Source organism: Bos grunniens, chromosome 15, assembly GCF_055505025.1.
Source record: "Bos grunniens cultivar Pamir isolate PY7600 chromosome 15, Bosgru_T2T1.0, whole genome shotgun sequence".
Classification (NCBI taxonomy): Eukaryota; Metazoa; Chordata; class Mammalia; order Artiodactyla; family Bovidae; genus Bos; species Bos grunniens.
The window spans coordinates 79,275,973-79,292,865 of record NC_141179.1 but is presented as its reverse complement, the minus strand read 5'-3'; the positions used below and the strand labels follow the sequence as shown (position 1 = coordinate 79,292,865).

The 16,893-nt window shown below is 34.4% G+C and overlaps 2 protein-coding genes across 2 annotated transcripts; one reads left to right on the top strand and one right to left on the bottom strand.

Annotated features, from left to right (window-relative positions):
* LOC147358624 (olfactory receptor 5T1-like) lies at positions 1-1,008 on the bottom strand. The gene has a single exon (XM_086338196.1). It carries the CDS (start codon positions 1,003-1,005, stop codon positions 1-3), a length of 1,005 nt encoding a protein of 334 aa, XP_086194322.1. The 5' UTR covers positions 1,006-1,008.
* A 12,780-nt stretch (positions 1,009-13,788) lies between these two features.
* Positions 13,789-14,727, top strand: LOC147358623 (olfactory receptor 10AG1-like). Its single transcript, XM_086342088.1, has one exon. It carries the CDS (start codon positions 13,789-13,791, stop codon positions 14,725-14,727), a length of 939 nt encoding a protein of 312 aa, XP_086198214.1.
* The last annotated feature ends 2,166 nt before the right edge of the window (positions 14,728-16,893 follow it).

The following is a 16,893-nucleotide window of genomic DNA, read 5'->3' as shown; positions in this document are numbered from 1 at the left end:
TTAGTGTGAAAAATATACTTTGTTGATAAACCAATTTTTCCCTAACACTTTCTTCATCGCATCCTTGACATCTTTGTTCCTCAAACTATAGATGATGGGATTCAGCATGGGAATTATGATGGTGTAAAATACAGACACGATCATGTCATGATCCAAGGCATAGCTGGAATTGGGTCTCACGTACATAAAGAGAACCGTACCATGAAAAATGGACACTCCAGTTAGGTGAGAGCCGCACGTAGAAAAGACTTTCCTTCTCCCTTCAGCAGAACGCATCCTCAGAATGGCCAACAGGATGAAACCATAGGAGATCAGAACAATTAATATGGTGGATATCTCAATAGAGCCTGCAAAATAGAAAACTAGAAGCTGGTTCATGCGAGTGTCAGAGCAAGAAATAGCGAGGAGGGGAGGGATGTCACAGAACACATGTCTGATTTCATTGGATCCACAGAAGGAGAGGGTAAAAGTAGCCCCTGTGTGTAAAGTAGCATGCAAGACACCAACAACATAGCAGGAAATTATAAGTGGCACATAGACTCTGGGTGACATTGTAACTAAATACAGGAGAGGGTTGTAGATGGCTACATAGCGATCATAGGCCATTGCAGCCAGGATGAAGCATTCTGTGGTCCCACAAGTAAGAAAGAGAAACATCTGTGTGGCACATCCAAGAAAGGAAATGGTTTTATTCTCTGATAGGAAATTGATCAGCATTTTGGGGGTGATAACAGAAGAATAGCAGGCATCCAAGAATGATAATGCTGCCAGAAAATAGTACATGGGGTTGTGGAGCCGGGAATCCATAATGACCAAGAAAACCAACCCCAAATTTCCTATCATTGTAAAAAGATAGATTGCTAGAAATAGTAAAAATAGAAAGATTTGCACCTCAGAATCATCTGTAAAGCCCATCAGTATAAACATGGTGACCTCAGTGCTATTTTTCATCTGAATCCTGTATAAATCTAAGTCTGATGGTGACCCTGACATCTCAGTCTTCATTTTTACATTCCAAAAGCAATATATGGCAAAAATAGAGTCCACCAATTATATCTTCACATCTGTTTCTGAGAAATCCTTTTCAGTGAGGGAACAGTCCAATGATTAAAAGTTGTGTCCAAGTGGATGCATTACTCTATAAAAATAAATTAACTGCTGTTGATTAAATTTTCATGTTAAAAATAGTGCCAGTTTACATGTTTTAACTTCTAATTTATTTTCTGTTAAATTCATGACTGCTCACTTTCATATTATGTCATCTTAAAATCCACAAAGACAAATGAATATAAGTTTTTAATCCCAAAATTATTATAGTAGAAAATACACATCTGAGTGCTAATCCCAGATTTTCTACAGTATGCATGAAGTTTACAATTTATAAAATGTGAGCAAATACATTTACATCAGAAGTGAAGTGAAGTGAAGTAGTCGCTCAGTTGTGCCCGACTCTTTGCGACCCCATGGACGGTAGCTTGCACCAAGCTCCTCCATCCATGGGATTTTCTAGGCAAGAGTACTGGAGTGGATTGCCGTTTCTTTCTCCAGGGAATCTTCCCAACCCAGGGATCGAACCCAGGTCTCCCGCTTTGTAGACAGACGCTTTACGCTTTACATCAAAAGATAGTGTTAAATTTAAATGTTAAAAACCAACCAAGGAGCCGATTATACAGAGTGAAGTAAGCCAGAAAGAAAAACACCAATACAGTATACTAACACATATGTATGGAATTTAGAAAGATGGTAATGATAACCCTGTATGCGAGACAGTAAAAGAGACACAGATGTATTGAACAGTCTTTTGGACTCTGTGGGAGAGGGATTGGGGGAATGATTTGGGAGAATGGCATTGAAACATGTATAATATCATATAAGAAACAAATTGCCGGTCCAGGTTTGATGCAGGATACAGGATGCTTGGGGCTGGTGCATGGGGATGACCCAGAGGGATGATATGGGGAGGGAGGTGGAAGGGGCATTCAGGATTGGGAACACGTGTACACGCATGGCGGATTCATGTTGATGTATGGCAAAACCAATACAATATTGTAAAGTAATTAGCCTCTAATTAAAATAAATAAATAAAAAAAAAAAAAACAAGTATGGCAAAACCAATACAATATTGTAAAGTAATTAACCTCCAATTAAAATAATTAAAAATTAAAAACCAACGTGAAAATTATGTAACTTTATCATGTCCCCAGATTACTAGGAAATAGGATTATTATTATTATCATTGTAATATCATTTAGTCATGTCCAACTCTTTGCAACCCCATGGACTTCAGCCCACCAGGCTCCTCTGTCTAGGCAAGAAAACTGGAGTGTGTAGTAGCCATTCCCTTCAGGGAATCTTCCTGACCCAGTGGTCAAACCTGGATTTCCTGCATTGCAGGCAGGTTCTTTATAGTCTGAATCACCAGGGAAGCCCAAGCAGATCCACTTGTACCAGAAGTGAGGTTCGAACCCACAAGGATATAAATCCATTGGCTCTTAAGTCCAATGCCTTAACCACTTAGGCATTCTGGTACCTGAATTTTCTATAATTAGTATAAGATACAGTCATCCCTAGGTGTGGAGCACATAGTTCCAGAATTCCCCTCCCCCATACCAAAATGAAAGATGCACAAGTTCTTTATATAAAATGAGAAGATATTTACTGCCGGGAGCCAGCGTGAGGAACTCTGCCTGTGGCAAAGGTCATGAAGAAGGAGGCTCGGCATACGCAAAGGTGCAATCAAGCCTCAGGAGTCCCTCTGGAAATTCTCGAGCATCTACCCCAAAATCAGAGCCTGCCTACTTTACTGCTTTGTGCTTTCACCTACACCTCTGACTTTACAGGGGGGCTGTCCCCTACCACCTGTCTCTGAAAAAGAGTTAAATTACTGCTCCAGTTATTAAAGTTCCTGGGCGTGACAAGAGTGTTTTAGTTCACAACCGTGAGAGGCATGAGATGTTCTAAACTGTCTGAATACAGATTTCTTTAAGCAGTTAAAAGATTGATTAGAAATTGTATTGGTGAAGGGTTTTTCACTTGTTGGGCCAATGTTTGCTGCTAAGTTTCCATATCCCTTACCTGCTGTGTCCCTGGCAGTGTATTGATTAATATAATTGGTGCATAGGAATGTAAGTAGTAGCTTTAATGTTTGTAACCTTGGACCCTTGAGTTAATTCTTTTTCTTGTTATAGCCCACCACACCTTTGCCCTATAAGAATGCAACTTTATCTAATGCTTTTGGAGGGTGGCGCCTGACTAATCACCTTTAGAGAAAAATAAGTTTTCTGAAGAAAGGATCTTAAAAAGTTAACAGGCCTCCGGGCCAGAAGATGATGCAAATCACCTAAACTTTTGCATATGATTAAGTTTGCAGGAAGAAAGCCTGGCTTACTGCATGACTCTATCCCTTCCCCCATTATCCTCTATGCATAACTTAAGGTATAAAAACTACTTTGGAAAATAAAGTGCAGGCCTTGTTCACCGAAACTTGGTCTCCCCATGTCGTTCTGTCTCTCACCTTCTGGCTGAATTATTCAGCCTCTTTTGTCCACTGAATTTCCTCACTGAGCTATCCTTATTTAACCACTCTTTATATCCTTAATTAACATTTAATTAAGCAGTTGTTTCCTGATCCTCACCGACACTGTCCCCACTTCGAATTCCCTGGATCCACCGGGGCTGGACCCCGGCAATTTACAATATAAGCAACACACCTCTTCTCACGTACTTGAACCCATCTATAGATTACTTATAAAACCTAATATAATGTGCATGTTGTCTAAAAGGTTGTAAATACAATTTAAATGCTTTTAAAATAGTTGTCGATGTGCTGCAAATTTGTTTTACTTTTTGAACTCTGCAAATCATTATTTTCACAATACTTTGGATCTACATTTGATTGTATCCAGGGAAGTAGAACCCTTGGATATAAGTAGTACTAATTGTAAATATCTCCTGATGACAGATAATAATTCTTTAGAAAAGGTATTGCTAAAAGAAGCACATGACTATATAAACCACAATGTAGTGTTTTATTATGGCTCATATTTCCCTATGTCAGACTGTTGCTTATTCAGTGGAGTAAGAAGAAAGCAAAGTCCATAACAAACAAGCAAAATGTTAAAAGGTCATCAGTATCTGTTCCTAAAGTCTCCAGTATTGAAGCAATTCGATATTTCATTTACTGTATTTAGGACCAAGATTTCAGTATCATGACTCTTGTTTTTCTTCAGTGTGCTATACAGATGAATGAAAAATCTGCTGTGGGTGGGAATGAGCTGAATTCAGTGACCTACCAATAGCTTATATTACTAACATGAAATGCACTATGTCTTTGTTATAATGAGACACGCATACATCAAATAGAGAATGAGCAAATCAGCTTAAAATCACTTTTAGAAGGAAAACAAAGTCCCATGTCTTCATTTTCCCAGATAGTTCCACCATTCATGTGAAAATTTTTCTTAATTCATATAATAAATAATTTTTCAACTATGGAGTTGTCAAATCAAAAAGGAAAATCTTAACCCTTAGAGAAATATATATGGTACAAATATAATATATAACTAAATCAACTGTTTATCTCTTTGTTAGTTCAAAGAACTCACATATTACTCTTGAAAGCACATATATACACACAAATGTATTATAAAAATTCCAGTTTAGTTTGAATGGTTATATTAATAAAATATCTTATAAAACCATCAAGTTTATTAACATTAAAGGTATTAAGTGTACTAAATGTATTATTTGAGTATCGACAATATAGTTATTTTTAAAATTCTTTATTATCAGTCTTTCTGCTTCAAAATCTATATATTACACACAAAAATGTTGATTGACAAGAATCAGTTTCAAAATAGGAATTAGATAAGAAATACAGTAAAGATAATTCAAATATGCAGGCAAATTTTGAAAAATACATCAAGATTGTCTAATAAAGAAATTCTTAATAATACATGTTCACTAACCCTCACAAGGGAAACTTTAGCTTTATTTTGATTCTAATTTTTATTTAACTGATGTGTTTGAGGCAACACAGTTGTGGAAGACAAAAAAAATATTGTATTTAACTCTAGAACCTTAATATTAATCTCATATTTAGCCCCTAATGTGATTTAGCCAAAGTAACTTGAGCCTTCAAATAAAAGAATAAAACTGATCAAAATTTTGGTGCATATTTTGTTTAACTATATGAACATGGTATGACAACAGATTTCTTATTTATGAGATGCATTAAAATGTTTTATTAAAGTATCAATGATATGTGAAGGATGCATACATATTAAATATGACTATAATTTGTTTCAAATTTTTCTTAACTTGATGGGGAAGTTATAAATAAATAGGGAACTAGGAAATCAAATTTTTGTCAAAGCATTGGATAATAAATGGACTCCAAACCAAAATCTTAAGTAGGTCTTCTTTTAGTTAAGCTTATGTGTTACATGACACTTAATAGAAATTAAAAATATCATTCTCATGAAATTAAACTGAGTCCAGTATTTAATCCTATCAGTCATCTTAAAAATTCTCTTTCATTGCATTCTGATGTGGGGCATATCAATAAAATAATAGTATGTTTACTTAAATATCCTGATAATTTTGTCCTTTACAACTTTCTCATAAACCTTTATATCTCTGATCTATTTTTTTTTCTATTCTCCATTTCTTTCTTTTCTTTTTTAAATTTATTTATTCTTTAATTGAAGGATAATTGCTTTGCAAATTTTGTTTTTTTCTATCAAACTTCAACATGAGTCAGCCATAGGTACAAAAGGTGGATTATGAATGAAGGCATATGTTATACTTAATCATGCTTCATTAGAGCAATTACCTATTTCATTGCAGAGAAATTAGGAATGATAGACAAAATGTGTTTCCCAGGTGGTGCCAGTGGTAAAGAATCCATCCGCCAATGCAGGAGATGTGGGTTTGATCCCTGGATCACGAAGATACCCGGGAGAGGGAAATGGCAATCTAATCCAGTACTCTTGCCTGGAAAATTCCATGGACAGAGAAGCCTAGTGGGCCAGTCCATGGGGTGGCAAAAAGTCAGTCATGACTTAACACACACAGACAAAAAGTACTTGGTCATTTACTTTATCCAGGATGCTCTTCAAACAGGTGATTCTGTCCACTAATTAAGGAAATTAGAACTGATTGTTTTCGCATCTAGCTGATTTCACTTTGAGAGAAAGTCTAGGAAGATGGGTCCCAGATTTTTGACAAAGTATCATCATTCTGAAAAACTAAATCAAATGAGCTCCTCAATTCTCAAACAGGTGGGAAACACACACAATAATAGACACTCATGCAATGAATACACTGAGTTTGAGAAAAACAAAGCTGTGTTAACAGCTACCACAAACCATAAAGTGGCTACAAGAGGTTGGATATGGTATATATGCAATCTACATAGCAACCTACAACCAAATAAATAAGAATTCTTTTATCCAATAGACAACTGAAGGACCAGCTAGGCCTATGAACTGAGTAAGCTCACACAGTGAATTACTAGAGGCACCAAGGCTGAAGTACAAATTTCTCTGTTGCCAGACCCCATGCTATTACCATCAACATATCACAAGCTAATTGTAACATGCCACAATTCTGGAATTGCTATGCCCCTAGAAATACAAATTAACATTCTTATGTGCCTGAATCTTTTTTAAAATCAAGCTTAAGTAGACTATGAAAACAAAATGAAACAAAAATCTTGCTATAGCTTCTAGATCAATCAGCTAACTAGTGAAATAAATTTAAAATTAATTTATATCCCTCCATGAGAAAAAATAATGATCTTCAAAAGACATATACCCAATGGCTGGTTAATAAATAATTTTCTTTCCATTTACTAATTTTCCTAAAGTTTAAATATAGCCATTTATTTATACCCTTACTCCGACTGCTGTCTTCCATCTAGGAAATTAAAACAATTTTCTAATTTATAGCTATATTGGGCTAAAAATTCAGGGAGTCTTTCTTATTTCCCCTACTATGGTCTCATAAATTTCCTCACTCAATCCTTAGTTAAGTTCTGAATTTAATATAAAAATTTATCTAAGAGTTAAATATTAAGGCATAGAATCTAGTGTGAGATTTAAGGTTATCGCTTCTAAAATATTTTGTAGTCAATGAAAATCCTTTCATATTACCTGTGAAAATGAACTGCGTGCTCAGTTAAAAGATGCTATGAGTATTGAGCATTTGAACTCTTATATCAGATTCTCTGGCTCTTGAAATCTTTAGGGATATCTCAGGGACAAAAAACACTAATTCTCTTCTGGGATAGAAAAGTAACAAGATTTTTTTTTTCCCTCTTCTTAGTTATGAAAAAAAAAGAAAAAAGCTTGATTCTGGAGCAATGAAAAACAAAGTTAAATGATTATGTGAATGCACTCTGGCCTCTGGTGTAAAATGATCTCTCAGTGGAAGAAAAATATGCACAGAATTGGAATGACATCTAATGATATAGGACATGGAACAAGCTCTGATGTTTAATAGCTATGCCATTGGGTTGATGATTTAATTACTGTGAAATCCAATTTCCTCTACTTGAGAATATAATTTGCTACTACTCTCAAAATTTTGTAAATGTTTACATAATGAAATAATATGAAAGTATCTACAATAGACTTCATTATCATTAAATAAAGATTACTGTAGATATTTAAATTTTAAACTGCTACACTATGAAGGGGTAAAGGGGTAAAGAGATAAAGTTCACTGGCAGTTTATAGAGGAGATATATTAATAAATGAATAAGATTATTGAAGGAGGGATTATAAAGTACACAAAAACAGTATTTTATGTAGTAAAATCAAGTTGAATATAATTAGGAACATTTAAAACGATGAAGAAGTAACTTTCATTTCTGGTTGTGACATATAGGGTCACAGCAAGACATTCTTCCTGCTGAAAACACTAGACAAATTTGGATAAAAAATTACAAAACTCCTATTTTGAAGGAAACAGATAGCTATGGAAAAAGTAAAAAGTCAATGACAGCATCAAAATGAAGGCTCATTAAGTCAAAGAGAGACAGTCCACTTGATCATTCACAATTGGGTGAATGATCATCTTTTACAAACAATGCTGAAAAATGCAGAAGGACATAAAATCATACTTATGCATGTTTATTGATTCAAAGAGTAATTGAAGGTGCCCAGTTCTTCTCCACAGGTTTGGGCATTGGCATTCTCAGGAGTGTAAAAAGTATATTTTCCCAAGAGATTGATTGGGGAAATGTCTTAGACTGTTTCATGTACTAAATCTACACAATATACATTTTTCATTCCCTTATCTTGAATGCAATTGAGATTTCATCCCTATTTCTAAATGATGATTTTCCTCCTTTTTCTGTGAACTGTTACTTAACTATTTGGTTCATTTTTCTACTTTTGTTTTATTTTGACTTCCTGATATTTAAGTGGAGGTTACTAATAAAAGCAAATAGCACTTTAGGTGGGGTATTATGTTTTGTCATCTTTATCAAAACATTTTAATTTTATTTTTAGTGTAAGGTTGTACCAAGTAGAATTTTTTATTTTTGTGTAGATTTTTCAGTTTTGGGGTTCTAAATTCTAATTCTGAGTCAATCGAGAAAAAACTTTCTTTGCTTTAACAATATAGAAACATGTACTATAACTCTTTTGTTATTTACTTTCGAAATATGTAAATGTGTAAACCCTTAGAAGATTTTCCCATTCTATTATAATGTATTAATAAAAATCCATATTTCTTTCTCAAAATTATCTCAGTAGTCCAATAGCAGATTTTTTTTTAATGCTCTTATTTTGCCAATTTGGTATGCTATTTTTATTATAGGATAAATTTTAATTTCTCAGTTTTTCTCAATATAATTAGCCTATTAATGTGTTTTCCCAGAAAACTATATAGAAAAATATCAGATTATTTTTAACAACTAAATCTCTGTACAGTTACATTTTATTCCTTGTTCATTAACAAGTTGAGTATCTTCCCATTTTTAAACAATTGTTTCCCTCTGTTTTCTGTGAAGTGTTCCTTAAACTATTTGTATCATTTTCTAATTTCACTTTAGACTTTTCCTTGATAACTAAAAATATCTTTTTGTAATGGAAAATAAAAATCCATCTGAGATATGACATATTTTTTCCAAAACTTTACCCATACTAGTTTAAGTTTACTTTTGGTGCATGCTCATTTCCATCAGGTAGAATTACCTACTTTTATGTAGGTGTTTTTTTTGTTTTTTCATGTTTTGTGTCCTGAATTTTAATTTTGAGCCAAAGTCAAAGTTTTTTTGTTTCAAGATTATACAAATTTTAATTTAGAATGCTTTCATTGTTTCACTCATTTTCTACACTATTTAAACCTATGCATTATGTAAAGCTTTCCTATTTTAAAGCTACAGTGCTGTTCCAATAAAATTAATTTAAAAGTCTATATTTTGCAAATATGTTATGGGATTTTGGTATTGGACGATAAATTTGTGTCTTTTCTCTGAATTTTATTTTCTATGGCATCAGAAATTTCCTCTATCCATGCATAATCCTATACTGTGCTAGTTATGAGACTTTAGAACTCCTTCCAGCACAGCTGCTTTTCGGTTATGCACCTGCAGTAGCTCAGACCTTGCTGGTGTCTCACATCACCCACTCCTCAGGCACCTTCCATGATGTCTTCCACATGATCCCTGATACTCTGTTATTACCTTCATAGTCACTCTGTTATACCATTACTATCAGAGCTCGGTCTCAGGGAAATATTTTATGTTTGTAATCATAAACCCTTAGAAGCCACTGTTTACTAATAAGTAACATGACTGGGTACAAATCAACATTTTTGAAACAATCTAGGTGTTGGGAATAATTGTTTTTTCCCAGAACTGAAGCCCAGAAGACACAGGTTGTATCTTTTCTACACTATCTCAGTTGGAGAATTTAAGTTATTTTATCCTATACAAAGTTTTGGTATTATTTTCCCTTACAACTGCATTCACACTAGAAATGTGAAACAGAAAATAAAACCTCTGTTATCCGTGGTTCTAATTTTTTTTTTTTATCCTAAGAATAATAATACAGCATCTATCTATCTCTTAGTTCTCCCTGGTGCCTAGGGAAGAATCAATAACATATAAGGGCATTGAGACGACCCAGAGGGATGGTACCGGGATGGAGGAGGAAGAGGGATTCAGGATGGGGAACACGTGTATACCCTTGGCAGATTCCTGTTGATGTATGGCAAAACCAATACAATATTGTCAAGTAATTAACCTCCAATTAAAATAAATAAATTTATATTAAAAAAAAATTAAAATAGTATTTATCATCTGGGCGATTACATGTGCAGGACCCTAAATAGCAATTAAGAATATAATATAGGAGGATATAAGAAAAACATGTTCAGGAAACTGTGCTGCAAGCTCAGTGTTAACAGAAAGAGGCTCACAGTAGAGTGTTCATGACAGCATTTGAATTCGGTGTGTGTCAGTTTTAGATAGTCTCCAGTTATACTGCTCAGCACCTTATTCATTTTTAAGAAATAAAAAGTGTGCTGTGCACTCTAGTCCATGGAGTGGCTGGAGAGAAAGTACTCTGGGTGGAGTGAGAACTACCTGGGAAAAATAAAAGAAATCAGAGGGTGCCAAATGATGCTTTTAATTGGAAATGTAACATGACTGGTCAAAGAGATCTCATGGGGTAGAGAAACTTTATTAAAGAGCCCTTTATTTTGGAAAGAACGGAATATTTTAAAGGTAAGTTGAATGTCTGATTAAATTGTGATTTCTCATAAACTAATATAATTATTTTTATCCTCTACAGCGAGATAAAATCAGCATCATATTATATAAGAATGGTAAATATGAACTATTTTATATTCTTGTAAGCTTTAGTTTATAACTTTTATTTTAAATTTTAATACTTAATATATAACAGCAAGAGTGATATGTTAAAGGAACTTCCATGTATTTCTGACTAGATCATATATAGTTTATAGTTAAAAATATTTAATAATAATATTAAATTATTTGAAATGCTAAAGACTTGAATAACTGATATATTTTATATAATGCGGGAGATAACTTCGTTTTGAGCCAATATATTTTAAATGGCATTTTTAAATTAATTAGAATCCTGATGATTTTTTTAAAATTTAATTTAATTTTATTTTTTAACTTTACAATATTGTATTGGTTTTGCCATATATCAACATCCATCTGCCACAGATGGTACTTTAAGCAGAGATTTAATATAAAACAAAGACTGATGCTGAAGCTGAAGCTCCTATACTTTGGCCACCAGATGTGAAGAACTGACTTATTAGAAAAGACCCTGATGCTGGGAAAGACTGAAGGCAGGAGGAGAAGGGGAGCACGGAGGATGAGGTGATTGGATGGCATCACTGACTCAATGGACATGAATTTTAGCAAGCTCCAGAAATTGATGATGAACAGGGAAGCCTGGTGTGCTGCAGTTCACTGAATCGCAAAGAGTCAGACACAACTGAGCGACTGAACTGAAAGGAATATAAAACAATCTAGTTCATACAATTGTAAGTTCTGGGGAATTCAAGGAACATCTATTTTAAGAAAAAATAAATGCTCTTAAATTAATATAATGAAATAATTTTGAGTTCAATACTGATTTTATATTACTCACATGATTTAACCTGCTAATTAATATTAAATATACAGACCTAACTGAAGTAGATAGGGGAGAGATGGTAATATGACCAATAACAAACTGATATGGAATATCATCATACATCTTCTTAATAATTTTAATTTTTCCAAGTAATGGAGACTTAAGTTCAAAAATAGCAGTATTTGAGCATTAATATCTATTTCCCTTAATAATAAACACTTAAACATTTACAAGAAAGAGGTATAGTATAGATAATTTAGAGACAGCACACAGTCGTTGTTTTTTTCTAAATGGCTCACTGTTGAGAATAACACGCAAAAAATTTTGTCTTACCATGAATCTTGTTCATGGTATATGTTGAAAATTTAACTGTCAAAATGCTGGACTTGTACAATTAGAAATTATAATTTATTTAGCACTGAAGAACAAGAAATGTTGGGGATGAAGTAGTGAAAGCAAATGCTAAATCTTTCTCTACAGAGGAAACACAAAAAAGAGAAGACAACAAAAAACGAACAGCAATGGAAAACAAAAAAAGCCAAAATAAATATACCAGGATAAAATCTAACTAAATTGAAGGAATTTCTTCTCTGGGTCTTTGCTGATGTTCACCATCTCCAGTGGCTTCTATTTGGGTTGTTTTTAGTTAGGTATATCATTATTTTAATGGGCAATAGAACCATAATTCTAATAACAAAAGTAGGTCTTGACCCCTACATTTCTATGTATTCTTTCCCTGACAATTCTTTCCTTTTGGAAATAGCTGTGGAAATGTTACCCTTCTCACAATGCTCATGAATCCTGGAAGTCAAAGAGAACATCTTTTTTTTTTTTTTTCCTTAGTTTAATCATGTAAACTTTTGAGCCCTCGTTTCTTCATCTATAATATCAATATACCATAACATGAACACAATTCAATAATATGCTATTGCAAGTAGCTTACTAACACAAGAGTAGCACAGTTAAAGTCATTTGTGTTTTCCAATTTCCTACTTATGTTTAAAGCTACAGTTTCCTAATCACCTTTCTTTTAAAATTCTTATATTAGAACTGATTCAAATGTATTCTTTTTAATGGCTGAGTAATAATCCATTGTATACCTGTGGTGGATTCATTTTGATATATGGCAAAACCAATACAGTATTGTAGAGTTAAAAATAAACTAAAAATTAAAAAAAAAAAGAAGAAAAAATTTCTTATATTTTCCAAGTATATCTCAATATAGAAGAAATTTGAGTGTCTGTAGGTCTCACTAATTACTCACTAAACCATACTTGCTTACCTACCTACTAGCTAAAATAGCTATTCTCTGCTTTTGATATTTTTGACAACTGTGTACTAGCCTTATTTTAAATAATTTAAAGTTTTCAGTTTTAATTTTCATGTGCTGCATCTTATATATATATTATTAGCATGATAATTTTTAAATGAAAGCGACCTCTGGCACATCAAAGAGATTTTGGAATAGATTTACCAGGCAGAGTTTCAAAAATCATATCATCAATGTAATTCCTTCGAGTTTGTCATTATTAGTTAAATAGCCGATAAGTCAAGAACACTGTCAGACATAAGCTGCATCCTTGTAAAAGATAAATAAATGTTCCTCCTTTATAATGCCTGATGGCTATGTTGCTTATTTTAGTAGATAAAGCCAGTCAGAATGGTCTCAAATAAAGTGCACACACAAGAAGTAAGAGCTATCATTGCAGAATATGGACAGAAAGGCATGCTTTATTCTTGAAAAAGTTCTAATGGAAGAGTTGGGAAATTCCTGGCAAATGCATTACAGAATTTGGTGATGCCCTACCACTGAGAAAGTGGGGTGCAAATATTTCTGCTTCAGAATTTTGCTTTTTTAATAAAAGTAAAACGGATAGATTTTGCTCTGCACACAAACAGATTCAAAATGAAAGTGCATAATTCTTAAACATATCACTTTTATTTAAAGTTAAACCTTGAGTTGTAACTTATGCTTTTATATTTAGAATTTAGCATACATATTCCCCATTAAACTTCAGTTATGTTGAGTCCAGGATATAAAATACTAGACATTAATAGAGAATAGAAATATTATGAACTATTAATGATTCCCCTAAATCCCTTTAATTTATAGAAATTACAAAACAAAAATGATAAATGTCTAACTGTGCTATTTTCACAGATGGAACCTCAAAAATATCTAGTGAATGTGACTCTCACTTCAACAATGGAATTTGTTCTTTTGGGATTTTCTGACATTCCCAATCTCCAAATGTTTCTTTTTGTGATGTTTCTGTTTACCTATGTGATAACTCTGATGGGAAATGGCATCATTATTCTCATAACTGGGACAGACCAGACTCTCCAGACCCCCATGTACTTTTTCCTTGGTAATTTTTCCTTTTTGGAAATCTGTTATGTGTCTGCTACTCTTCCTAGAATGCTCATAAACCTCTGGACTCAGAAAAGACATATTTCTTTGTTTGCTTGTGCAACACAGATGAGTTTTGTCCTTATATTTGGAAACATAGAGTGCCTGCTTCTCACAGTGATGGCCTATGACCGCTATATGGCCATTTGTAGCCCCCTGCACTATCCTCTGGTCATGAACCACAAGGTCTGTGTCCAGCTGGTGGCTGCCTGCTGGGTCACTGGCATTCCGATTGAGATAGGGCAGACAAGCCAGATTTTCTCTCTGTCCTTTTGTAGATCCCACCAAATCAATCACTACTTCTGTGACATCCCCCCGGTACTGAAGCTGGCCTGTGGGGACACGTTTCTGAACGAGATGCTGGCCTTCACAGTTGCTGTGCTGTTTGTCACGGTCCCTTTTCTGCTGATACTTGGCTCCTACAGTAGAATCACCTCCACCATCCTGAAGTTGCCGTCGGCAATGGGAAGAGCAAAGGCTTTCTCCACCTGCTCATCTCATGTCATGGTTGTGACTTTATTCTTTGGATCTGCAATTGTTACATATTTACGACCTAAATCCAAAAATTCTTCCAGAACAGACAAATTTCTCTCACTTTTCTATACTGTTATCACCCCGATGTTTAACCCCCTGATATACACTCTGAGAAATAAGGATGTCTTGACGGCGTTAAGAAAACTTATACCTTAATGTAAAGCATTAGAGGCTTGATTTAAATTCATTTTCTGTTTTCCTATTTAATTTTGTCATTGTACAATCAGAAATAGTTTGCTTTTTCCACATGACTAATAGATTTATTATGTTTATTCATTCCTAGTCTTATTGTTTTAGGCTGGATTTTCTAATATCAGGATTATATTATGGTGTCTTGCTGATAAGAAACTATGTATTTAGGCAATCTTATATTCAGTCCACAAATTTACTGGTGACTTGCAATATTATGAGAAAAGGTAGTATCACTTACCTACCTTTTCCCCTAAAACCATAGATATTTTTGTACTTTCCTGTTCATATAACTATCATGCACTTTTTTTTTCTTTTCATGATGTTTTTAGATAGTACAGATGGCAACATTTTGGAGAACAGCTGTTAAATAGCTATGTGTTTTTAACTTTAGACATATTACCTTTCAACAACTTCAATTTGATCCTTCTGTAAGATTAAAAACAGAACTCTGCATAATGACCCTTGAATTTTGTAGTGTGGCACTAAATTTTTACCCTCTGCTTCTCTCTGAATTCTTCTTTGTAGATATGCTTTGTTTATGTAGCCAAATCATGCTACTAGCATCTTGATAATTTATCTTAATTTTTACTAATGCAAAAAATATTAATTCATGTTTGCTGTTTGGAGATATAAGATGTACAGGATTCAGTCATTTTGTGTCCATATAGTGTTATCCATTCTCTAAGAACTCTTTTTTTAAATTCTTTTGGTGAAGTATATAATTGAAATTAAAATAAAAATATGTTAACATGTAGTATATGCCGGGAGCCAGCGTGAAGAACTCCGCTGTGGCAAAGGTCATGAGGAAGGAGGCTCGGCATATGCAAAGGCGGGATGAAGCCTCAGGAGTCCCCCTGGAAATTCTCAAGCATCTACCCCCAAATCCAGAGTCTGCCTACTTTCTGCTTTGTGCTCTCACCTACACCTCTGACTTTACGGGGGCTGTCCCCCACCACCTCTCTCTGAAAAAAGACTTAACTTACAGCTCCAGTTAATAAAGTTCCTGGGCATGACAAGAGTGTTTCAACCTACAAACTCCTTTGGAAGTCCTCTAGCCTGCCTGAATAGGTTCTTCAGGCCACATGTGATTGTTCAGAGCCTCCCAACTGTGAGAGGCATGAGATGTTCTAAACTGTCTAAATACAGATTCCTATGAGCAGTTAAAAGGTTGATTAGAAATTTTATTGGTGAAGGGTTTTTCACTTCTTGGGCCAATGTTTGCTGCTAAGTTTCCATATCCTTTACCTACTGTGTCCCTGGCAGTGTATTGATTAATATAATTGGTGTATAGGAACGTAAGTAGTAGCTTTAATGTTTGTAACCTTGGACCCTTGAGTTAATTCTTTTCTTGTTATAGCCCACCACACCTTTGCCCTATAGGAATGCAACCTTTATCTAATGCTTTTGGAGGGTGGTGCCTTACTTAAGAATAATCACTTTTAGAGAAAAATAAGTTTTCTGAAGAAAGAATCTTAAAATGTTGACAGGCCCCCTGGCCAGAAGATGATGTAAATCACCTAAACTTTTGCATATGATAAGTTTTCAGGAAGAAAGCCTGGCTTCGATTAAGATCAAGGACTGCTGTCCTTGAATGACTCTACCCCTTCCCCCATTATCCTCTATGCACAACTTAAGGTATAAAAACTACTTTGGAAAATAAAGTGCGGGCCTTGTTCACCGAAACTTGGTCTCCCCATGTTGTTCTTTCTCTCACCTTCTAGCTGAATTCCAATCTGGAACGTGGAGGCTTGTCAAGCCTACTAACTATGCCTGGGCTTCTAAGATCTGACCGGGGAGGCCTTAGTGTCTCCTCTCTTTCGGGAGAACGGGAAGGCCCCTGCAGCCTACGTAGGTGACGCAAATTCCTTATTTTGGAATTTTATTAGCTTTCCACGTAAACCAAGTTATTCAGCCTCTTTTCTCCACTGAATTTTTTCACTGAGCTATCCTTATTTAACCATTCTTTATATCTTTAATTCTATTGTATCCTGATCACCAAAGCTGTCTCCCCTTTGAAATCCCTGGATCCACTGGGGCTGGACCCTGGCAAGTATATTATTTTCCCAAGTTTTCCTGGTTGTAAAGGATGATACTTGATAAGACAGAATCATTATATTAAACCAAAAAAAA